Here is a 25,272-nt window from a genome sequence, read left to right as displayed (position 1 = left end):
GTTTAAACGTTTTAAAACAAATTACACTGGTGGATATTGCAAAAAAAAAAACTAACTACAAAATCCAAACAAAACACGATTCCTGTGTTAAAAAACAGAAAACGGCAGTGTGTTTCCAGGCTCACATCCATTTTGTTTCCTTCAGAAGAAGAGCGCGCACACATTAACACAGCAGACTTATACAGATTTCTCCGTATGCTTCCGGTACTAATAGAAAACGCTCCACGTACAGTGACACTCGAAACCCATACCATGATGATAATGCCCTTTAATTACATTATTGCTTTAGTGACACAAGTACAATAAAAGACTAACATTTATGTTAGTGCGCTAATATAGTCAACTTAGTTTGCCATGAAATCATGCACGGCTACTTCAGCGCAACACTTTATATCTTAACCATACTTAAACTATAACAATATAAAAAACAAGAAGGAACTAAAACAATACGAAGAAATGCGCTAATAATTCCTGGAATGCACAGCTCGGGCAGAGCAATTAAATAACTGCACTCTCACTCAGAAACAGCACACACGACAGTTTGAACCCAACATCAAAATGGCCTTAGTAGTTTTGTCTAGAGGGTCTGAATCCGCAGTAGAACTGCTCGTCCGGGCGATACCCGTAGGCTGTGACTGGACGGCCTGGAGTTCCAGCGGCTTGTCCAAATCCGTCATCAGCCATGCTGGAGACAAAAGGTTAGAGAGAGCATTCTTATATATGAAGATGAGGGCAGCAGGTTGCTTAGTGCTCAGAATCATCACCTTGAAATTAGAGACCTGGGTTTGAATCTCTACTCCTGCTGTAGGACCTGTGATCAGCTAGCTAGCTAACTCACTCTGATGTTTTTACACTGGTTTTTAGCCATACAAATATGTACAGAGGTCCACAGCAGCCATACTAAAATGCCCAGGAGGGATGGGTTGTCATAGGAACTTGGACCCCCCAAAGGTTTCTTTATGCTAGTCTCTTTGTGGATGGGATTTTTTTTTTTTGTTTTGTTTTCCTCTCCTCAGTTGCCAGCTGGCTCATCTGATCCACTCAAGCATGTTTTCGCGATTGTGTCATTATCCTGTGTTACCCATTGTTCAGCACTCTGCATCGCTTGACAAAGAAGAGCGCTCCATGAAAGTAAATTGAATCGAAATGAGTGGAATCAAGGTACTTATCCTGAACTGGTATGTTAAAAAATTACCCAGCTGATAAATAATTTTAAGTAGCGTATTGTATAAACATTGTATAAATGTTGCATCTTACACCTTATCTTAAATGTTGTATTTCTTGAGGGCACGAGCAGTGCCCGCTACACTTTGTTAAGACAACACTAGATGGAGCCCCAGTGTAGGGTTTGATGACTGTGAGGACATGGATGCAAAGATTGTGTACAATTCAAGGAATAGTTTATGAAGTGTAGCCTCACGTTTCATTGTTAAATCACACTGCATTGCATTTAGTTTCAATAAAAATAGTTTTCTTTGCAGTAATAAAAAAGGAAATAAAATTCAGTTTTTTCTGTCTTGGATCATATTCTTTGCTAAAGGCAAAATCTTCCAAAACTATATCAAAAATGAAACCAGAAAGTACAAGAAAAGGCACAAGTAGATGTAAATAAACTACAAACTTCAAATACTGGGGCAGAGCAGGGCTGCTTTACATTTACATTACATTTTATTTATTTATCAGATGCTTTTGTCCAGAGCAACTTCTAATGAACTCTATGTAGTGTTATCAGCCTACACAGCTTATTCACCGCGGTGACTTACACTGCTAGATACACTACGTACACTGGGTCACTCATCCATACATCAGTGGAGCGCACTCCCTCTATCACTCACACACTATGGGTGAACCTGGACAGCATGTCTTTGGACTGTGAGAGGAAACCAGAGCACCGGGAGGAAAGCCACACAGACATGGGGAGAACATGTAAATTCCACAGACTGAGCGGGGATCGAACCCAGGCACTGCAAGACAGCAGCGCTACCAGCTGTGCCACCGTACCCTTCCCCCCCACCCCATGCTTTAAGGACCATTAAGGTTTTGAAGGAGGTGCCCTGGAAACTAGTCACCAAAGCAGCAGGTACAGAGGACCCAACCACGAGAAGTCATCCAATGGCCCTGGGGCCATCCAGCCTTTCCATGATCCATGCTGTGTGCCGCACTGGTCAGCGAAGCTATGAACTGCGATCGTGATAGGTACATGGCACTGCAGCTGACAACTACTTTCCCCTCAGCTCTAAAACCAGCCACCAGCCCGGGGAACAGCCCTTAAAATATGAGCTGTTTGCTTTGCCCCTGCGCTTTCACAAATGACCTGTTGTTTTTAGCCAAAATCACTTCCAGCAATCAGTTACGCACAGTACCCTTTTCAAATGCCGACCCCTCCTGCCTCCCGCGTTTTCGAAGAAGTTGAAAAAATGATGGCTTCTTCAGATTGGCTTGCCAGTGCTGTCACAGGGAATTTCACTCCTGGTTAAAAGGGCCTTGTGACAAGTGCCGGAGGACCGCGTGGACGAGCATGGTGGTCTATGACCCATGGTCCCGGTTCTGACCAAAGGCATGGCTCTCCGTCAGCACCGAGGGACCGGAGCCGCTCCTTTGCCAAAGTGTCGCTCAAGGCAGATGCGGTGACGGACTTTAAGTTCTCACTTGGAAGGCAGTGAGAGAATGGGATTCCTCTCCCCACCAGCAGTTGTGCAGGGATTAAAACAGATTTTGGCTTGAAATATTTGTGCATCGCATCAAAGAATGGAAAGGATCACCAGTCAATGAAGCACTTATAGACACAGGCTTATGAACTGAGGTTTTTTGGTTCAAGTGCCAAGAGGGGACCGACCAGCAGTAGTACCCTTGTGCAGTAAACCAGTAAAACACCTAGCTGCGCTCATGGGTAAAACTAAGTTTCTTCGAGTGAAAGCCATCGGCAGAATAACAAAACAACAATAATGATTTTTTCTTTGGAGAAGCGTAGGCCGGGACAAACGGCTCATAGCGGAGGACCAGCACAGCAAGGCAAAGAGGGCCACTTGTGCCTACAGAGCTGTCTTGCTCCCTGACACGTAACTGACACCCAGATCTGAGGCTGCAGGCTTCCCATGCAATTTTATCTCAGCTTGTCACCTCATTTCTCCAGCGCAGGCGGTCGAGCGCTGAGGTCAAAGCACAAAGGGGGCCAGTGTTGGAGCCGGGGCTCTGCGGCCAAGGCTGGGCAAGGGCCCGCGAAAAGGAAAAAGCACAAAGACAGAGTTTTTACGGGTTCCGAGGGGCCGGCGAGCACTCAACCTTGTTCCACGGCCTGCCCGCTTTGATCTCCCCCGACTTCTCCGATTACACATCCCGCTTTTACAGGCTCCAAGAATCAGCAATGTTTTTTATACTTCTGATTGGCCTGCCATAGTTACTGAGCTACTTAGCTCCTGTGAAGGAGCACTGTCAGAAGCTGACAGGCCTTCAAAGCGTGCACTGATTGCTTTCTGTTTGGGGGCGGACCTTCTAATTAAGCTCAGCGTGCATCTACATATGGCTGTGAAACACGGGCCCATCTTTAGGGCTGCAATAAATGAAGGAGGCCACAGCATTCAATTATTTTTACAGGCAGCTAATGCTATCTCACAGATATGGGGTGCCAGATGAGGGTTGGGGGCTCGCTGCTGCAGCACAGTTTGTGGTCCACATCCATTTAGGTCAGCACATTTCAGCTAAGAAACACAATGCTATGTACATTTATATAATACAGTATAATGGGGTGTGCAACTTATGAAAAGGTCATCGGAACGGAACCCTGTCATAAGCGAAAGACTACCTATACTGCACTTCATCAGAATTCTGTGAAGAGCAGGTAAATAATTGATTATAACACCTGACTCATTGACTGGAATACCTGAGTCCAGTCATCCTCTTCTCAAGATGTCACTAGTACCCTAGAGTTTCACATGGTTTTTACATCAATGACCTTGATTGTTTAAACCACTTGTCCGGTAAACATATGGCAATGTAGATGTTCTGTGTGTTGTTTGTTAAATAACACTCACTATTTATTATTATGACTTTGGTGAAGAACAGATCGCATTTTGGGCGCCATTCATGCAGAAACTCCATATTCCAAGGGGTTCAAAAACTACCTCTCACAACTGTACAGACTTATTATTACCAGTTTAACTGTTTTAACCTGGATAACTTAAAACATTCTTTTGCAAATCCTCATTCCTCTAAGTATTTTTTTAAAATTTACTGCTTACAAAGAACATTCTTGGAAAAAATTTCTCTCCAGATGTCAAGCTGGGCCTAATATAACCGTGGCGGACATTCAGAATGTAACCATCCATTTTTACACAGTTGACTCAGAAAAGGAGCCAAAACAAACAGGTCCTCAAGAAATCACCCACAAGAACTTTATCTTATTAAAAACAACTAATAAAAATGAAGGAAACTAATAATACATTTATAATGGAATATTATTCAACAAAGCATGTTAAAACGATCAATGATTAATGCCCTCTAGATAAGTCTGGGGAAAATTATCACAGTTTAAATCAAACGCAAGCATTATAACATCTAAAAACTTTGCAGGACAAGTTTTCACCTTGGGCCTGGTATATTGCTACTGAAAATTGACGACTCCCAGCTTTAATAAGCTTTTTTTTTTTAATAAAACACCTTGATGCTGCCGCTTCAAATTAGAAAACAGTAGACAGCATGGGCATATGTTCAGCTTCTCCCACCACACCTGGAAGGGAAAAGTCAACAACAGGCAGAAAGGTCTGTTTCATGCAAATGAAGAAGATTCCAAAAAATTAACACAAAATACGTATGGTGTTCCATCACCAGCTTCAACAATAGTGCAGGAGAACCCAGTGTGTGTGAAGACTGTGACAGTAGGGTGGCCTCACCTGACAGAGTAAACCTGCTGTGCTGCCAGGTCCCCGTTGAGGGTGTGGAAGTTCCTGAAAAATTCGGCGCTGACCGGTCCTTCGGCTGGGATTATTCCATCTTCAGAGGATGAAAAGGGAGCACAAAGAATGTTGTGACCAAATGGCTGCAAATATAAGTCAAAAGAAAGAGCGACCTGTTCTATCCAGAGGGATTACGTATATAGACAAATATACACATAACTAGGGCACTTAGGGGAAAATTAATTTTAGGAATATACGTAAGACGACAAGCTGTTGTTCCTGACATTGGAACGAGGGTTAACAGTTGGTATTTGGCTGCTAATGGCATTATTTAAATTGCATGTGGCACTGGACACTTTGCAGGTAATCCCTAGCCCGGCGTATGTTAGCCCACCCACCGGTGCTGTAGAAGAGGTCAGGCCTCCCCAGGATGTCACTGTCGTGAAGAAAGGAATCAGCCTCGTCAGTCTGCTGGTTCTCCACCATCTCCAGCCACTGTGAGTTGTGCCAGCGAAACTTCTCGCTCTGGATCTTCTTCCCCCACTCCTCATCATACTCCTGTAAGCGAGTGGTGGGGCCATATTCTCAAGGTCCCATTCTGTGCTGAAAGCACTCACACACACACCTTTTTTTTTTATTGTTAGTGAAGTACGTAGTGTCCATTTTTGGTTCAGATCGGAGGAATTGAAATGCTAGAGACTGATTTAAAGGTCTTTTCAAAATTAATCTACTTTTTCCGAAATTTTGTTCCCTGGGGCAATGGGAAGTGTAGTGACTACAGCTGTCATCATCAAATCGAAAGCACACACACACACATTTTCAGAACCACTTGTCCCATACGGGGCCGCGGGGAACCGGAGCCTACCTGGTGACACAGGGCGTAAGGCCGGAGGGGGAGGAGACACACCCAGGACAGGACGCCAGTCCATCGCAAGGCACCCCAAGCAGGACTCAAACCCCAGACCCACCGGAGAGCAGGACTGTGGTCCAACCCACTGCGCCACCGCACCCCCCCAAATCGAAAGCCTGAGTTCAAATACCTGGACTTGCTGTAGTACCCTTGAGCAAGGTATTTACCCTGAATTGATATAGTAAAAAAGGCAATATAAATGGGTACATCACTGTAAATAGCTTAGTGTACACACCTAATTTTGTAAACTAACTTGGAGTGTTACGTGCTAAATAACAGTTAATTAAAACAGTACCGTCACTGAAAACAGTTGAGTAGGAAATGGGGTGTTAATTACTATATTTTATTTAAGGGGGTAGAACAACATTTTTTAGAAGCCCAGAATTCTGATCTAACAGACCAGCTGATAAAACTACAAATTCATTATTTCTGGCTGTGTGTTAAACACCTTATGACATAGGGTAGATAAAGCAAATGTTTATCTTCACATTCATCATGCAGACAGAAGGCGGAGAATCAAGGCTCTAACTCAAAGGGGGTTAGCCTAAACTATTCATTGCACTTTCAAATGTAATATGAGTATGATGAAAACTGACATTTGCAGAGGCTGAATAGAGTGTATTTGAAGAAAGAAGACAGAACAGGCCCTTCGTCCCATAACGTTCAAAGCTCCGCTTTGCAAACTGTAATCAAGTGGCCTGTTGCTCACACACGAGGCAGGGCCACCGGGGTCTGCATTTTTTCCGCATCTGCTGATGATAACCAGAGCCACGCCACCCTTTCATCTGGCATCAGCTTAATAAGCCCAGCAATCATTTCAATTAAACACTTCCACTTACAAAAAAGTGTGATCAGATCTTTCTGGAGTAATGAGGGTTACCCAGTGGCACACCAAGTAAAAGGTGACCAGTCTTCACTCACATCTAACGTGCTAAATTCAGAGTAAATTAAGGAGTCTCATGTTCTATGACCGTAGTGTCCAAGTACTGACACAAACACAAGAACAGTCCTTAGAGGCCCACCAAAACATCCATTAAGAGTATTTCTGCTGCACTGAATCATACACTTACAGCAATAATGTCCAGGGTGTTGTCGCAGACCTTTCTGATTTCCACATTCTTGTCGTGCATCAAGTCAATGAGGTAAGCTGGAGCTTCTGAGGCAGGGTTCAGGTTAACTATTCACTCATTTTATGTATGTGTAAAATAGATAAAATATCAGTTTATCTGTATTAATCAAAAGTTCAATGTATTGTAAGTCAAGTTAACAACTAAAGGCTTGAAGTCAGAATGAATAAAATAAATTAAAAAAAAAATTACACTTTGAACAGAAACCATTTACATTTCAAGTTTCTGGAGCAAGGGGGGAGTGCAGTGGCACAGCGGGTTTGACTGGGTCCTACCCTCCTGTAGGTCTGGGGCTCAAGTCCCGCTCGGGGTGCCTTGTGATGGACTAGCATCCCGTTGTGGGTGTGTTCCCTCCCCCTCCAGCCGTGCGCCCTGTGCTGCCGGGTTAGGCTCTGGCTCCCTGTGGGACAAGTGGTTTCAGATGGTGTGGGTGTGTGTATTTCTGTATAAAAACTTTGGAAAGTTGCAAAACCCTCAGCTTTGTACACCCATAATGAAAAACAGGTTGCAAGCTGTGTTCTTAGAAGAAGGGCTATTGGTAATTTTAGAGAAGAGCAGAGTCCTTTTGGGAAGGATACGGGTCTGCTTCATGATGACGTCTCTGGTTGCCTGGTGAAAAACCATCTGGTAGAAGACATAGATGATCTGACAAACAAACTCATCATCTTCCTGTTGGGCTGGGAGAACAAAAAAGTTGAGATTTTTTCATCTGGGAAGAATGATCTTTGAGTTGTTATGAGGTGCACAGTACTTTTTTTAGTTCTGTCTCAATATATTAGGGCAATATTTGGTTATAAATGGTACACTACATCTTGCATTTTTACAAATGTTCATGTTTCATTCATTTAATATACACACACACACATTTTCTGAACCGCTTGTCCCATACGGGGTCGCGGGGAACCGGAGCCTACCCGGCAACACAGGGCGTAAGGCGGGAGGGGGAGGGGACACACCCAGGACAGGACGCCAGTCTGTCGCAAGGCACCCCAAGCGGGACTCGAACCCCAGACCCACTGGAGAGCAGGACCCGGTCCAACCCACTGCGTCACCGTGCCCCCATTTAATATACGGTACCAGTTTATTATACAAGTAAAAAAACGGAAATAGCACATGAATGGATCTGATTTTTATTTAATCAGAGCTCTAGAGAATCATCATTGAATACATTCACTGTATGAAATCCAAACAAACTGGTGTGTAATTATTGCATAAAACAACATACAGTACATAAAAAGTATAAAAACTCCTGTCAAAATGAGGAATTTGTGTAAGGTTAACCAAGACATGCATCGTTTTGCTGTACGTCATCGTGACATCAATGTGGGTTTGGATTCAGATTATTTGTTTGGTCATTTAGCAGTGGTTCTAGCAGTTTCCTGGCTGTATTTTCTCAAAAAACAGCTAGTTTTAGCTAGTAACCACATGGTAAAAACTTTGCCACAGCACATTTTTTTGACTGAAAAGATCCATAAGCTACAGATCAAACTAAATTATGACCTTGCTGACTTTCCTTTTACGCTGCTGGCAGTGCTGTCATGGTGATCCCCAGCATAACTAATAGTTCCAAATTGTTCCGCACACCACTTATTGCTATTCCTTATTACATTCACTCATTACACTAAATGAGAACAGAAAATACTACACTGGCTCCTCAGTTTACAAACACGATTGGGCCCGAAAGTGTCTTCAGACTTGATTTGTTGGTCAATTCAAAAATCACTTTTACCATGAAGTCATTTCACTTAGGTTATTCAGTGGATAGGTTCTATAAACACCTTGAATATAGCTAAAGTAAACACAAATACTTTGTAAGACCTTTTTATTAACTTTCAGGCACTTTAAAACTAATCCACTGCAAATAAAAATGTTGTCTCTGCAAATCCCTATTCAGTCCATATTACTGACCAGTTTATTTGCATTGATCCAGTGTTTTTCACCAAAGCAACTTACAGTGCTAAGCTATGTAACTTGCAATTTTACAATTTACCCATTTATACAGCTGCGTAATTTTTACTGGAGCAATTGAGAGTAAGTAGCTTGCTCAAGGGCTTTACACCAGGGGACAAAAGTTGAACCTCTGAATCCAAAGGCAACAGCTTCAACTACTATGCTGCGTGCTTCCCTGAACCCCATAAATTTGCAACATTTGTCATTTCATTATTGATCAGCATTCATGAATACCAGAAATGAGCTGCAGATACTGTGGAAGTTAGCTGACTCATGCCATCCCTTAATCCTCGTATGAGTAAATATAAATACAAATGGGTTTTACCGTCATCTACTGGCACAGCCCATAAACTCGACACATTCTCTTCAGAACAAAGAGAAGTGTTTAGAAAATATGTAAGTGAAGAAAAATAAACTGGAAAATGTGTATTTTCAAATGTTTCTGACCGATCTGTAATAGGAGTAGCCAGTGTACAAGTAAAGATCTTTCCTATTTATAGTTACTGACACAGCAGAATTATTTTAGCACAATTAATTCATCAACCTACCATTAAGCAGCTCAATGAGTGCTGGAATGATACCAGACTTGGCCAACATGGCGGCACATGAGTCATCCATGGAGACAGTCCCAATCATGATCACCACCTCCAGGATGAGGTCGTCCTCAACTGATCCTAGTAGAAGAGGGAAGAGGACAGCCACAAGTTGAAAAAGGTAGGGCAGGACTGAGAAACGGTGGTCCTCCTCTCACATGTGAGCACATTTACCAGGCTTGAGGTGGTCTTTCAGGTAGGGTACCAGATTGTACTCCTTCAGGACCAGCTCCCAGTCTAAGTCTGGAATGGTGAGGTTGGCCAGCGTACCCAAGCACTCAATCAAAAATTCCTCCACCTCACCTGGCCCAATCTGTGCTGCCAGGTCCCCTACATAGTCCTGGAAAAAAAAGAGGAAGTGCATCACTTTTCTTCCAGCTCAATGTGACAAAAGTGCATGAGCTCCAGTGATGCATAGTCAACCTCAGTCACCAGCCACACTCACTATAAACAGCTGCTTAGTCGCACCATCGTGCTGGGAAATGTTCCTTATCATTTTCATCAGAAGAGGATCCTTCAGTTTCAAGGCCCTCTTCATCAGCATCTTCATACCATTTCCTGAAAGGCAGAAACTGGATGGTTGGGGTTGTAGCACAGTCAAGTCTCTCAAGGTCAGGTGGAACATCAGGTGGACAAGCAGAAGACAGGACTGTAGAAAGTGTTGGGTAATTTTCTGGTGAAATCCGTCTGGTACAGCTTGCCGAGCTCACCTTCGCACATGAGTTGGGCATTTCTCTTATTGGCCGCCAGGTTGATGCAGAAGGAGATGAGCTCGGTGTCCACGCGCTCCTCTGCACACTCAGAGAGCATCTTCATCAGCTGCAAACACAATATACCCAGAGTTTGCAAGGAGACCACAGTTCCCCTCATTCTTTGCACAGATGAATTCATGCACACAAATATGAAAAAAAAAATCATGATTTAAGGAGCCTCAAATATTTACAAAATTACAATAAAAAAGGAGACCAGCTTGCCCCAGTTGAAACTTCCAGCAGTAATACAACATAACTGCACATCTAAGGATACACATCTCTAAAATATTTATACAAAAGCAAGAATAAAAAGAGTGCAGCACGATGGAGCAGCAGGTAGTGCTCCTGCCTCACAGCAACTGGTCTGTTTAGGTGTAGATTCAAATCCAGCTCAATTTGTGTGGAGTTCATATATTCTCCCCATGCCTATGTGGGTTTTCCCTGGGTTCTCTGGTTTCCTCCCACAGTCCAAAAACATGCAATTCAGGTGAACTGGACACTCTATTTGCCCAGAGTGTGTACCTGTGTTAGTGAGTGTCTGCTCTACAATGGATCCTGGGTCTACCCCTCCTAGCTTAGTGCTCAGTGATTTTGGGATGGGTTCACTGCTGTGAACCTGATAAGGACAAGTGGTTAATGAAACTAAGAAGAACAAAAAAGTTAAGGAGAGCTTTAGAAGTTAAAGTAATACAATTTGTCCATATTGTAGCACGGCTGTCAAGAGATACACTTTCTCTGACGCCTGCTCATAATGTGTACTTTTCTTTATGATGGAAAAGTGTGTGATCTGAAACACTATCTCACAGTCACATCACCCGTTGACACCAGCTGAGCAGCAAACCTGTTAGCCTGATACCTGCAGCGGGAGGCAAAGCAATCAAGAAGTTACGCAGGAAGTACGGGGTGAGTGGGGGCAGGTATGGCTCTCGGTGAGAGTCGTCGTCATCATCTGCTGATTTAACATTAAACAGGAAAGCGTAAGAAGGCACCATGGGGTTCTGAAGAGGCAGCAGTGTGCAATCACACAGGTCCCACACTGAGTATCAGATACCAGGGTCCATGGCTGAAATCACCACGTCTAGACTCTCTGGCACCTGACTTTACTTATTTACCAGTTACTGGAGGCCAGACCCCCAACCTGCCCTCCCACCCCACCTCCTGGTGCATGGTGCTCCGCCTTGCCAACATCTTTGAGTAATTATGGCAAGGCCTCACTGTTGAGGAGGACCTCATCCCAATGACCAGCAGCTCCTGGGGCCACCATTTCATCTGACTGCCCTGCATGGCTGCGGGCAGAGCCACGAGTGGCTGCCTTTCTGGGATGTGCTGGTCTGGACATCAAAGGCATGAAGTGAAGGGGTCAAAAAAGCCATCTGGAGCCAAGACATTGGACAGGGTAGGAGGATTCTCACCGGGTTACAGACTGCTGCCGGGTCACACAACTATGAAGTGTGACCCAAAACACAAAGCACCCACTAGATGTACTACCTACTTTGAGTATACTTCATTTTAGCATGTGGAAGGAATTTTGATCAAGTTAAACAAAAGAAGAATGTTTATAAACCACAAGAAATGGATTGTATCACTGAAAGACCAAAGCCAAGCCTTACTTCTCCTTATTAGGACGGTGTCTCTGGGTTGCACTTCAGTAGAACAGAATGGAGCAAAATAAATGCAGTATACACTAAGTTCTACACAGCTGTAACTGTAAAGTGGTACTGAAATATTTCAGCGTTTTAATCAGAATCACTACGTGACTGCGAGTGCTTTTATTTGTCTTATTAGAATTCCAACTCCCTTTAACTGGTGCTCTGACAGCAAATCTCTCAAACAGAACAGCTCAGTAGACCTGCAGATATTCAACGGCGACTTCAATGCCAGCTTGAGGTCTCACCTGCGGAATGCAGTCTGTGTAGGCAAACATGGACTTGGATCTGTCATTCATGCTGATGTGGTACAGAATCCTCATCACTGTGTGTTTCTGGGCTTCGTTACCTGACAGACAGACATGAACAGCATTGAAAATTGAGGTTTTCTAGGGCCAGATGACATTCCTTACATATGTAGCACATTTTTCCTGTTGTATTTGCTTAGATTTTTAATGTTTTGGTTTCTCAATAAAAACAGAATTAGTTCATTTAGCTTCTTGGGAGTTAAATATTTGTAAAGAAAGAGTAAAGTAACATGGCCAAGTATAAATTCTCTGCGGGGGGAGGGGAATCAGTTTTACACGATAAGAATAATTAGTCCACTTTCTATTGCTGAAAACACAGTATTATCTGTTTTTCAGCAATGCTCTAAATAACAGCACTAACAGTTATGGACCTCAGGCATGGTCTCATGTTTACCAACCAGGCCCCTCGCTGATGAATGACCCGGTCCCACAGTGGTAACATGCGCAGGGAAACAAGGGGCTCAAATCAGCCTCTCCATTAATTAGGCCTTGCCTTAGGGGAGTCCGCTATCAGAAACATGGAGTGACCCATTACATAATCACTCATTTAGAGGGGAGACGGCATGGCCGCGGCCTCGGACCAAGACGCTCCAGGCTGTATTATCACAGACTATTAGAAACATATGCGGGTGCCGGGACCCAAGGAAAAAAAGGGCTTCTTCATTTAATTGGGAAAACAGGAGGAAGCATAAATTTTACAGCCATTAATAACTTCAAGCCTGGCTGCCAGGTCCCTGGTGTGACCCGATTGGCCGGTACATGTGCTTCTCATTAGGGTCACTACAACATCTGACCCACATTATTACCATACTTCACCGTTAGGAAAATCGAAGATTATTTACATGCTGAAGAAGGGCCTATTAAACAGTACTGTAGCACAAGCAACTTTTTTTCTCTCGTCTTTAAAAAAAAATTGCTATTAAAAATTAATTATACTTTCCAGGGGTAGTAACTGGGAGACGTAGCTTCAGTTACGCCCCGGCATGATTTAAATTGCCGAGATTCATAAAATAACAGCACTGGCATCTGGGTTCTTTTGTGCCAGTGGTGTTTTTTAAATAGGAATACTATTTAAATTATGTACTGTATATGAATAAAAAATTATTTAAAATCTCTTTTTATCGCCAAGTAAAGCCAGAAAAAGCAATGCAAGTCTAGTTAGAGGTATGATCACTGATTTACCATTTTCACAAGCTTCAGTTAACTATGATCTTACAGTATATGATAAAGGTGGGAATTTTAACTGTTTAAAAATTCCTGTCACGGTAATGAGGGACAGCTCTTCAACGAGTGGCAGGGGCGAGTCGCGCACATTTGTAAAGTGACAGCCTACAGACAGTAATGAGAGATGAGTAACTGAAATCACTTTTGAGTGTATCAGCACTAACAGCAGGACAAGAATGCAGGACACGCCTTATGGATTAGCCAGGACAGAAAAGTTTTATGTAGACACAATAGTTCATTCACATCCGTATGTACGTATGTACACACTGCATAAAGATTCTTTGTGCAATTTCCTTAGTGACTAATACATTTTGATAAAATGATAAAATTGATAAAAGTGTATACAGGTGTCCCCGATTTACGATGGCTCGATTTATGATTTTTTCGACTTTACGATGGTGAGCTGGAGACAAACACGCAGTAGAAACGGTACTTAGAATGTTGAATTTTGATTGTTTCCCAGGCAAGCGATATGCGGAGTGATACTCTCTCGCGATGCTGGGCAGCGGCAGTGATCTGCATCTCCCAGTTTGTCATGCTGAGGCGTGCATTAGGTGTATTAAACGAATTTTTCGACTTGCGATATTTTCGACTTCCGATGGGTGTCGCGGAACGTAACCCCATCGTAAATCAGGGACCACCTGTACAATAATACACAGGGTAAGATGTTAAACCCCTAAAATTATGGGGGCTGTACACAAACTACTAACCCAACCAACAGAGCCTACTTCTCTCTCAGTACCTAACACTACCACCTCAATCTACCAGCCATCTTATCAAGTTATCCTTACGGAATATCATTATCCTTTGACTGCTGGCAAAACTCACATTTTCTTTCAAAGTACAATAAGTACAGAAGAGGATTCTTAACATATATCTGTTACTAGCACCAGCTGACAGAGACTATGCACTCACTATGTCACTCAAGCTAACGCAAAAATTAAAACCGAGTAAATGTCATATAATGACTGCAAACATAATCTACATAAATAATAACAGTATAAAACAGCATGGAGCAACAGGTGGTATGCAACCCTACATACTCAAGTATGCATTCCCTCTTCTGCTACAGTACCCTTCATGAAAGTAGTTATGCTGAACTTATATAATAGAAAGTCCCAGCTGTATATATTGGATAAATGATAGCATAAAAACATAAAACTAAAAGTCTCTTTGCACAAAAGCACCAGCTAAATAATGGTTAATAAAAACATCTATGGGATCATTCCAGTCTGTAAAATCTTTAACATTCACATTTCCTGAACCAAATCTGTGGGCTATGGACAAATATAAACATAAATCTAATAAAGAAAGTAACTTTCTCAGGTAGCAAAAAACTTGCAGCGTGAGAGAAAGGTCTAGATGAAGTGACGCAAATGGCTTTTCTCAGATCTACAGAAGACCTACACAATACAGAATGCGATCCTTGCAACATTTTCCAAATCCAAAGGTACATTTTCATACATCCTCCGAGCATTACACAGTTAGGTTTTCCTTTAATTATTTCAAAACCGAATGTATAATAATCAGTTGCACAGGATATGACACATCTAGGAACATTCAACAGGGCAACAAAAACATTCTGTTCTGCTTAAAAAGCTGTTTTGCGCCATCTTTCCTCTTAAAGTGTGTTTCAAAACTTTTTCGCCATCCCTAATGTGTGCGGTTGCATACCAGGATGTTTGCTTGAGTGTAACACAAAAAAGGATGAAAATGGTCTGGATAGGATAACTATTAAAATGCTTGACTTCAGGGAGTCTGTCTAATTTAATGGTCAATGTCCACAGGTTAGTCAGCCACTGGCATCTTTTACTGTAATTCAGAGCTGTCACATACAGCAGAGAAAATGTAAACACACATGAAATTAATTCAAAATGTAAGAGTAATCATAATACTGGCATTTCCAAACTCAAAACTGTCAAGATTGCTAAACATAATGGAATCGTTATGCACAGAAGTTTTCTGATCAAAAATGAGTTGCAACACATTAATCATGGAGATTTACTCATGAGTTAAGGCAAGCAGCCACCAGTGGAAGGTCAAAGGCAGATGAATACACACCAAACCAGACCAACCCAGCGGTTAAAATTAACCATTAAAGACGGCATGCGGAAAGGAAGAGGCCAAAGAGCATGTCAGTACAAAACCTCAAAGGACCTTTTGCAGCTCAGCCTTGAAAAAACATTTTTTTAGGCTAAATGTGTTTATATGGGAAAGAAAAAATAAATAAATAAAATTAAATATTTACATACGTGTGTGTATATATATATATATATATATATTCAAAAAAGAAATTTATTTCCATATAATTTGGGGGGGGGGGGGGGGGAGACACACACACCTAAGGGCCTTGGGGAAATGCTTCCAAAGCACATGGGTGTGACCGTACCAGATAAAGACAGATGACTACGCCAGCCATGTGCCATATGCAATTTCAGAAAACAATTTCTCTAATGAATGCCAGAGTCAGCGTGTTTCTGGAGTATCGTAGAGGTGGAAAGTTCCTGCAATTGCAGAAGATCACCGCAAGGAGCTTCCTTTAATTTAGTAGAGGTAAAGTACAAAATTAGTAATGGTATTTACTAATTAAACATTTGCTTCAAAAAAGAGAACAAATGCTTGTAGTGACCAACCTTATAATCTTGCTTTTGCTATACTGAATACTATACTCTGTTTTTTCACAAATGCAGTAAAGGGAACAAGCCAGCACTGGACACTGTAGTAAATAATATTCTATCACTGAAAAACTAAAGCCATGAAATTTGTGCATAAATGGTCTTTAAGGGGTAGTGAGTCTCCCACATCCATCACTCTACATCTTATCTCCCCTGATTAAAACCTTACAGCTTTTATGGCTCTAATATTAGACGATAAAAATGTACAGCTAAAGTGGTTAAAGATGTTACCAAAACATTCCCAGGCTAAAGATTAAGTAATATGATTTTCCTTTTCTGGTTGAGACTAATAAAGATACTGATATGCTACCAATTATGGGCAGAAACTCTCATTTGCAGAAAAATAACGTTTTACAGTTTTACCTCAGCATGGAAAAAGCCTTTATTTACAGTTTTTTTTTTAAGGTGAAGAAGTTCATCCATCAATCACTGACAACCATTTGTCCAGCAGGACTGCAGTAGTCCAGTGCCTCTTCCAGATGCATCCTTGGATGGGATGACAGTCCATTACAGAGCAATCTCACACACACACACACACACACACACACACACACACACTCAAACAAACATACACTACGGGCAATTCACAGTCACAAATTCGCGTGACTGTAACCAAACCAAATTCTGGACTGTGGGAGGAAACCAGAGCACCCAAAGAAAACCCACATAAACCAAATTTAATGCTGCATTGAAACATACAACCCAGGAGCTGTGACACACCAGCATTACCCACTGCATCACTGTGTCTTGTAGCTAAAAAAACTGCAAAACCTCAGATTGATCTCACATAGAATCCTTAACGGAATATAATGCCAACTGCACTGTCGCTGAATAACATCCTTTAAAAATACAAATGTGTTCTTATTTTCACTTTATTATGTTTGAGTAAACTTTGCCCAGGGTCGGTCCCTCATTACCTGTGGTCTGTTTGTTTACTGTTAGAACAGTGTGCTCCTTCCTGTGCGTTCACACACTGGTCATGTGTTGGGAGAAGCTGGTGGCTGCAGGAGTTGCGAGCACATACCCAGCAGCGCGGTGAGTTTGGGCAGCAGACCCGCCTGCACCATCCTGCCCCGCAGGTCTGCGTCGAAGGAGAGGTTGAGGAGGAGGCGCAGGGTGACGTTCAGCAGGTCCTCATGTTCACATGGAACCAGTTTGGCCAGCTTTTCAATGGTATCAATTTCAGCCTGCCAGTGAAAATGGAAAAACTAACAAAAACAAGGCCTTTCCTTCCTGAGCTTGTGGACCTCTGGTTCGTGTTACAGCCCTCTCGGTCCATGACAAGAGGAGTGCTTTTTTATGCTTTTTTTTATTTAAGTGAGAACGAGGCCCGCCTGCATGTTCATCATCACCTTAAAATACACGCGTGATCCCCATCTTCTGGAAAATAACCGAACAAGGGCAATGCATTCACCGATTTGAAAAGTGCTTATTTGTGTATAAACTTTTCAGTCACATGGCATTGAAAACCACCAGAGACGATGATTCGCAGCCTCTGTAAGTAAAGAAAAAGCATATGATGTGTACATTCAACAAGAAAAGCGTATATGAAGTGACTGTCTACAGACTGTAACACATAATTAGAATCTCTGCACTAATATAATACAGACCTTCTGCTTTTTAATGGTGCCTGAGCTCCTTCGATCCTCTCGGGGAGACTGTGTGTCTTAATTACAACACAGCGTCACTTGTTAACAGTGCGCTTTATACTTCTGTGGTCCACAGATCGCCCACAGAGGGACAGATCTTTAAAAATCTGCCCCCAATAAAACTGCAATTTTGCTCTAGTAAACACTTTCTCCAATCGAGCTTTATTATTATTAATAACTCATAACCACAGGTGCTATATGTACCACGATAATGTGTTTAACAAGCGTGGTGGTTTTGACTTCTGCCAATGGTTAACAACATACCTTAAAACAATAAGACCGATGCACTGGACATCATTTAGCAATTTTTCAAACCTCTTTTCACCTCCAGTGAAAAACGATAGCTCTGAAAACCTACACAGCCACTGCTGTGATTCACTCTATTTTTAAAATTCCCCAGGTCTTTCTGCTGGACATGTGTCTGTTTTGTTAGGACATGTTGAAAGAATTTCAAAGAGCATCGCATTTTTTATCTAAAACAAAGATACAGTAAAGGAAACAAGAGGATAAAGCCAACTGCTCTTAATTTGGGTTTGATACATGGACACTGTATGGTAGAACAAGATTGGTTCCAGCTGGGGGCTGCAGGCTGGGACAGTGTACAGACTGATGAGCTGAGGCATGTGCTCCTTCTCTGGTGAAATTTCTATAGCCCAGCGGCAGGGAAAGCCCAGATTTTTTGAGAAACTGTTGTTACTGGCACCCACTTTGACTGTATTAACAGGAAATGTGACGCAAGAATTCAAAGTATGCGGGACATCTACGACTGAGACAAGTTAAGAGGTGGACAAAGCTAAAAACAAGTATTATGCTAATTATTATTTTTTGCTATAGATGCAGGAAGAGAAATGGAAACATAGCTAGGCACTGGAATAAAACAGCAGACAATGAAATTCAAACAAACAAAACCACCATGAAAAAGCTGAACTTAAAATGAGCCTCACCATGTCATTCTTGTTCTCCAGGAATATACTGAGCTTCTTGAGAAAAGACACCACTAGGACAAGCAGGTCTGCATTCTCCCTGTCCAAAGTCTTCACCAACATGTGGACGATGTTCTTATTCCTCATCTTGAGCTCTGTGCGCATGTCCTCAGATAGGTTGAGCAGAAGGTACAAAGCCACTGGAACCGCACAAGCCAGAATTCCATTGGCACACAGTCACTTTACATTCATCAGAAACAAATAAAAATGTACAAATAAACAATAATACTGCTGTTTGTGTCTAGTGATGGACAAGGCTTCATACAACACCTCGCAGTAGCTGCTCCTGCTTTATTAGAAGGCCTTGGTACTTCTTGAAAGATTTTTCATAGTCCTTTTTTGGGTTCTGGTTGTCAGGATTATCTTCATGTATAATTTGTCAAGGAGAGGGCTGCACTTTTGCATATTAAGTCCCTGAGAAAGTTAAAGGCTTCTGATATCTCACTGCTTACAGTGCAAACATATCTGACATCTAGTATTAAATACTTGCGTTTCATCAGTCATTATTGCATCATGTGTGCACAACACAAGCAAAGTGTAATGATGTATGAAAACAGAACTCAGAACGAGCCAACTCAGTAAAACCAATGTACATTTAATTGAGACACGGTCACAGATTTCGTGAGAAGGGGGAGTTGAAAGAGCAGCTAGGTCCCAGAGGGACGCCTATATTTTTATCCTCATACAACCCTAAAATTGTGCTTTGCACACTTCATCATGGCAAGGATATAAGCCGCCTTCTTTTTCTGGAGCTCCTCCTGCCACAGGTCATACCTCTTCAACTCATGGTCAATGATGTTCATGCACAGTGCTCCGATCTTATAGTGGGTGAGCAACCCATGGAACTGGGAGAAACTAGGAAATATAGATGTCGTAGAAGAGGGGACAGGTGACTAAATGTATTACATGACAAACGGATGAGATGAAAACACTGTGAAACTGGACTACATGGCAAACATTATTCCTGTCCAAACTTAATCTCACATTGCAATAACCTTGAATCTCACATTGCAATAACCTCATTTTGTATGTGATGCCTTTAGCCAAAAAATTATTTACACATGTCAAAGTAGCTATCAGCTGCCAAGCAGTGTCTGCGGCTTGTGATCAGCCAGTCACCCACCAAATAATATCCAGATTCAAAGGCATAACATTGTCCTTCTCTGAGCCAACAAGGACTAGTCTCTTCCAAAAGCTTAAAGTGTCTCAATTTTTAAATAAACTTTGACAGCTGGTTCAGTATACCAAGAAATTTAATAGGCTTCGTTTAAAATGTGGAAATTCTGAAACTTCTTCCTAGATGTTAAATTTTTCTATAGCTCCCATTCTAAAATTTAGGAATTCAGCTCAGTTTTTTGAGAGGTCTAACTTGTATGTAATGGAAAAAACTTGCATTATTATTATTTGTTCAGTTGGCAAACCCAGACAATAAAAAAAAAAAAATTGCCCTTGCATTCACATCTGCGGACCGCTCCTAGGTTTAGGAAGGTTTTCTTGTGGCATGAAAGCAAGGTATGCGAAATAGTATGAAAACCTCAGAATAACATTTTATTGACTGAAATGATTAATTGTTGCATTAATTACAGATCGCATGAGGCATGTTTTTGAGTTTCCTCTATTTCCTCTAGGATACCATCAACTACCACTTTGTTTAATTTACATCCTTTCAGTTTCTTTTTTCATTAGGCCATTTGTCCTACGAAGTCGACCCCAAAAGACCTGAACTATTGTATAACAGTATGACAAGCTCTATTGTACAGCGCAAGGAGTTTCTCATGCGTGTTTCTATTCACCTGGGAATAAAGCCATTTGCTCTCCTGTAAATCAAACTCCTCTGTGTGTACCATTGCAGATTCCACACAACACATTTGACCCACACTTCATACAAATCTGTCAGCATTCTGAAGCATCTACTGCAGAGAATGACACGGCTGCATAAGTACCTTGAGAAACAAAAAAAGATGTAGATGATGGTGGTGGCCAGCTCCACACTCTGCTTCCAGTCTTCCCTGAGGACTCTGGCCAAGGCTCCCAGGGCTGTCTCTAATAAGTAACAGAAACCAAAGCTTCAGGCTTGGGATCTCCTCAGGTTTTTTATCGCTGTAGCTCATCTTCATCTCCTCCCCCTATCACACCACACATTTTTTGTGAGCTAGTAACAGTTTTTACGTATATTATCACTTCATGGCTCTGGGTTGACGTACGGCTTCAGGGACAAGCACCTGACAACACAACTCATGGTCCCGGTGGGCCACATTAATCCACTTCTTATGCTTTCCTCTCACCAGCTAAGAGTTGAGAAGAAAGCCAGTCAGTTGAATCAGGTTTACATTGCCCTGCTGGAACAAACCCTTGTGAAGTTTGCCCCCAGGATCGAGACCTGAATTTCCCTAGGCTTACATGGATCTATCATTAGGACAGAATACATTTTTCAGATCAGGCACAAAAGACAGATTTCCTTAATTTTCAGAACTTAAATTCAGGGAAATACTAAAAATAAAAATTTTAAACACTTGCACTGATTCTTTGTTCTACCTGATACAAATAAAATGCTTTCAGATACTTTCCCATTAGAATTTAACTCCCACTTCTATCTCAAGCAGCTTATAATCATACTGAATTAAACAGCTAAAAATTTTAACTTGAGCAATTCATGCTAAGTATCTTGCTCAAGGGGGGGGGCGGAGGTGTAGCAGGTTTGGTCGGGTCCTGCTCTCTGGCGGGTCTGGGGTTCGAGTTCTGCTTGGGGTGCCTTGCGATGGACTCATAATGTCTAGCTCAACAATGCTTGAGCAAGATATATACACACTCACACAGTCTAAAACCGCTTGTCCCGATTGCGGTGAGGCTCCGGCTTTTTATTTTATGGGTATGAAAATATATGATATAGTTTAGTTTAAACAGGTGCTTAAAGTTTAAAGCATCCTAAACTGTTGTACTGAGCTAGGATATCAGTGGCAGACTACCATTCTGCAAGAGCTCCTCAAGATTGTCAGGCTTGCGGGCAAGCTGGAGGATGAGGGCAGAGCCCCGAACCTTCTCTGGGATATCTTCATAGAGTAGCTCCACATAGTCTTCTATGTTGTTGATGCTGGCTTCCTCGTCAATCTGTGGGAATGAAGTTCAGGTAGAAGACGCTGCACACCACTTGGACAGTATTAAAAGACGCTGTCACACATTTCAGCTCAGTACCTCCATTCCTTCAAAAGGAGTCAGTTCCCTTGGCTTGACGGGCTTGTTTTGCTCTTTCTTGTCTGTATGTCAATGGCAATAAAAAGCATACCTAAGACAGCATGTACAGTATTGCAATTCTGCAACTGCAATTAACATTCATTTTACATTTTGAGAACATAAAATATGACTTATTGTTGTCATGTATTTATTTTAACACATTCTTCCATTCAGGATAAAACCGTTCTATAATCATTGCATCTGATTCTATTACACATAGCTGAAGCTTTCATCCAAAGTGACTTATAAAACTTGGCTCATTTATACGGCTGAGTATTTTTGCCGGAGCAGTTCAGGCTAAGTACGCTGCTCAAGGGTATTACAACAGTAGCAGGGAGTGGGACTTGAACAAGTAGCCTACAGTTTACACGCCTATGCCCTTAAGCACTGAACTCCCCTTCGTACCTTTACCATCAGTTTTACGACGATTCTGTAAGTAGAACAAGAGCTGTTCCACTTGAGGCAGCTTGGAGGGGCTGATCAGTCTGCATTCCTCCACCACTTTCCGAGCCAGAGAAGTTATATCTGTATGGGCATTCAGGCTCTTGAGGCGAATTCTGCATTTGAAAAACATCACATTCAGCCAATTTTTCACCAAACCAGCTTCAGAATATTAAGTTACTCACAATTTAGTTATTTAAACAGCTAAGCAATTTTGGGTAAGTACCTTGCTTAAGGGTACTACAGCTAGAGGTGAGATTTGAACCTCCAGCCTGGGGATGCAAAGGTAGCAGCTCAAACCACTACACTACCAGCTGTCTACAGCAAAGAAGAGATGTATAGTATATAGTGCAGAGATGTACTGTACACAGGAGAGAGAAACAAGAAACACCAACATTTCTTTAACACTTCAATTATGAATCTGACAGCATTTTATTATAGAATCATTAAGTCTACGGGATGGTACAATGTGGGTTACTATTAACATTTATTTACCTGGCGCCTTTGTCCAAGACCAACTTAAGGCGAGCTACAATGGTAGATGGTCAATTTTACAGTGATATATATACCCATTTACAGAGCAGGCAGGGTATTACAACATATATATATATTTCTGTGAATTAACTGGTCAAGGGCACTACAGCCAAGTGTGAGACCTGGAACCCTCAGCTTTCAAAAAAAAAAAAAAAAAAAAAAAAAGCACTACACACTCTCTGCCTTGACCATTACACCACCTACAGCTCTTGTAGAATAACAGGGCGAGCACCACGGCTGCCTGATTATATCATCATGAGCGTTTGTTTCTCACATCTTGTGACACTGCTTGCGTTCCCCGAGCATGGGCTCCCCCATCTCCCCCAGGATGGTCGCCTCCACCTCGTACTGCACCACCAGGGCTTTCTCCGTGGGGTGGACATCCACGTCACCGCCTGTCACCCTCCTACACACACACACACACACACACACACGGCGTCGTTATAATTATACTAGTTGCCTGTGTATTCAATAATAATAATAATAATAATAATATTTAAAAAAATTATTTCACAACTAGACACGGTGCCCCCCTGGTCACCTTTTCAAATAGCGTGCATCCTCCGAGTACATCTTCAAAGATTTATGTCCCGGAAAATCCGGACACGCCTATCTTTGTTTTTTTAGACTTGCGGTAGGTTTAACTCCGTCTTTTAACACACATTCATTCTCCGTTGGGCGGTGTTGGTGCGTCCCTGTTGCTAAGGGCAGAGACGAGTCGTCAAGCAAGACTCTTACACACGGTTTCCAAAGAGAGGAGTCGTTCTTGCGTGAGTTGCTGACGTGCAGAGCGCCACCTGTAGGTTGGAGGATAGAACTGCTGCGCACCTTGTTCCTCCTGAGAGTCTTGCTTTGATTTATTTGTACAGGTTAGTGCTGCAGGGAGCAGGGACTGAACTATACTCTGGTACTATAAGCTGTTCTGTTATATATGTACAACTATGAATGGTGATTTATTCATCCATCACCGATAACCGCGAGTCCAATGCTATGGGGTGCAAAGAATATGCAGGAAGCATAGGATTCGAGCCAGGGCACCAGCCCATAGCAGGCCATAATTTAAGTAATTCAAGTACAATTAATAATCTAATTAAAACATGTTAAATATGTTTTCTCAGTTGCCAGGAATTTCTCAGAAAGAGATGACGTAAGCATGCAAAACTGTTTTGCAATGCGAATTCTGAAGAAATAAATATTTTCACAGAAAAAAATATTCAGTATATATTTTAGTCTGAGCCCAGCACAAGGACATATTTTAATACAATGGCATTAAAGGTATATGTCCATTATAGATTTTAGAAGTGACAGATCTGAGACAGGAGACTCTAAGAAGAGTCCAGAAGCACTACATGGAGCCACATTTTTAGCAGAGAGAGAGAGGCAGGCATTTAAAGACACACACACACACACACACACACTTTCTGAACCGCTCGTCCCATATGGGGTCGCAGGGAACTGGAGCCTAACCCAGCAACTCAGAGCGTAAGGCTGGAGAGGGAGGGGACACGCCCAGGACGGGACACCAGTCCGTCGCAAGGCACCACAAGCAGGACTCGAACCCCAGACCCACTGGAGAGCAGGACCCAGTCCAATCCACTGTGCCACCACACCCCCCGTTTAAAGACATTTGATATAAAATGTTGATGTGCATTGATATATTAAATTTACTCTTTTGTACATTTACATTTATGGGAATTAATTTCCTTCTGTCAATTTCCTTCATTTCTGTCAAGCAGCAAGAAATGCACTGTTCACACTGTTAAATATGTTTTACTAATTTGGCACATTGATTCTCACAACGATCATCACAGCGAAACTATAGAATGCCGCACAATCATATACGCATTAAATGTGCCTCATAAAGTGATGTAAAACAGGTCATTATATTTTTGTGTTGGAGTACCATTTCCTGAGTGTTTTTTTATTAAAACTGGATGTGATAAAGGTATTGCTAATCACATACTTAGACTGAAAAGAGGAGAGTAATGTGTTTAACCTGTTTTTGGAGTCTCCAAGTCAAACAGTGTGGTAGCTAGGGAAAAAGAGAGATCAATAATTTGTATGAGGATTCATGAATAATTTCTTGTAGGGATAGTCGTCATTCTCCTCTTAGGTTCGTTGTCACACCCTTGTGGTGTTACTTTGATATGTCATATGGTTTCTGGATGGTTCACTTTTGCTGATGATGTTGGACATTAAGATAGACAAGCATGTTATAGCTGTTGATGATCTTTACTTTACATTACAAATAAAAATCTTCGAAGTTTAAAAGTTAAAAAAAAAAAAATGTTTTCCATATCTAACATATTTTACTTTTCATATTAATGTTAACACGTCTTCCATGATTCCATGCTTTT

General features: G+C 41.9%; 1 protein-coding gene across 2 annotated transcripts; it reads right to left on the bottom strand.

Annotated features, from left to right (window-relative positions):
• Positions 1–68: 68 nt before the first annotated feature.
• On the bottom strand, positions 69–23,674 carry kifap3a (kinesin-associated protein 3a). Of its 2 annotated transcripts, XM_018754291.2 has the most exons (20): positions 23,457–23,674; positions 23,190–23,321; positions 22,346–22,497; positions 21,902–21,963; positions 21,676–21,817; positions 20,653–20,752; positions 19,440–19,564; positions 18,980–19,078; positions 18,671–18,849; positions 17,102–17,264; positions 12,119–12,219; positions 10,183–10,291; positions 9,918–10,030; positions 9,647–9,812; positions 9,428–9,553; positions 7,508–7,606; positions 6,873–6,958; positions 5,291–5,450; positions 4,890–4,989; positions 69–685 (listed from the first exon to the last, which is right to left on the bottom strand). In XM_018754291.2, the coding sequence occupies exons 1-20, from the start codon at positions 23,486–23,488 to the stop codon at positions 565–567; spliced, it is 2,367 nt and encodes a 788-aa protein (XP_018609807.1). In that variant the 5' UTR covers positions 23,489–23,674; the 3' UTR covers positions 69–564. The 2 variants fall into 2 exon arrangements, with proteins under 2 accessions (XP_018609807.1, XP_018609808.1); XM_018754292.2 differs by lacking the exons at positions 22,346–22,497; positions 23,190–23,321; positions 23,457–23,674 and having other exon boundaries at positions 20,653–20,750; positions 21,902–21,960.
• Positions 23,675–25,272: the final 1,598 nt, after the last annotated feature.

Source organism: Scleropages formosus, chromosome 9 (assembly GCF_900964775.1).
Source record: "Scleropages formosus chromosome 9, fSclFor1.1, whole genome shotgun sequence".
Lineage (NCBI taxonomy): Eukaryota > Metazoa > Chordata > Actinopteri > Osteoglossiformes > Osteoglossidae > Scleropages > Scleropages formosus.
This window is presented reverse-complemented; position numbering and strand designations above follow the sequence as displayed.

Bases quoted from the DNA above. Each gene is read 5' to 3' on its own strand.
- kifap3a (XM_018754291.2), bottom strand. From the start codon at position 23,488: ATGTACTCGGAGGATGCACGCTATTTGAAAAG. The intron at 22,498-23,189 runs GTGAGAAACAAA...TTTCAAATGCAG, and splicing joins CGCAAGCAGTGTCACAAGAT to AATTCGCCTCAAGAGCCTGA. The intron at 9,554-9,646 runs GTAAATGTGCTC...CTCTTCTACTAG, and splicing joins GAAAGACCACCTCAAGCCTG to GATCAGTTGAGGACGACCTC.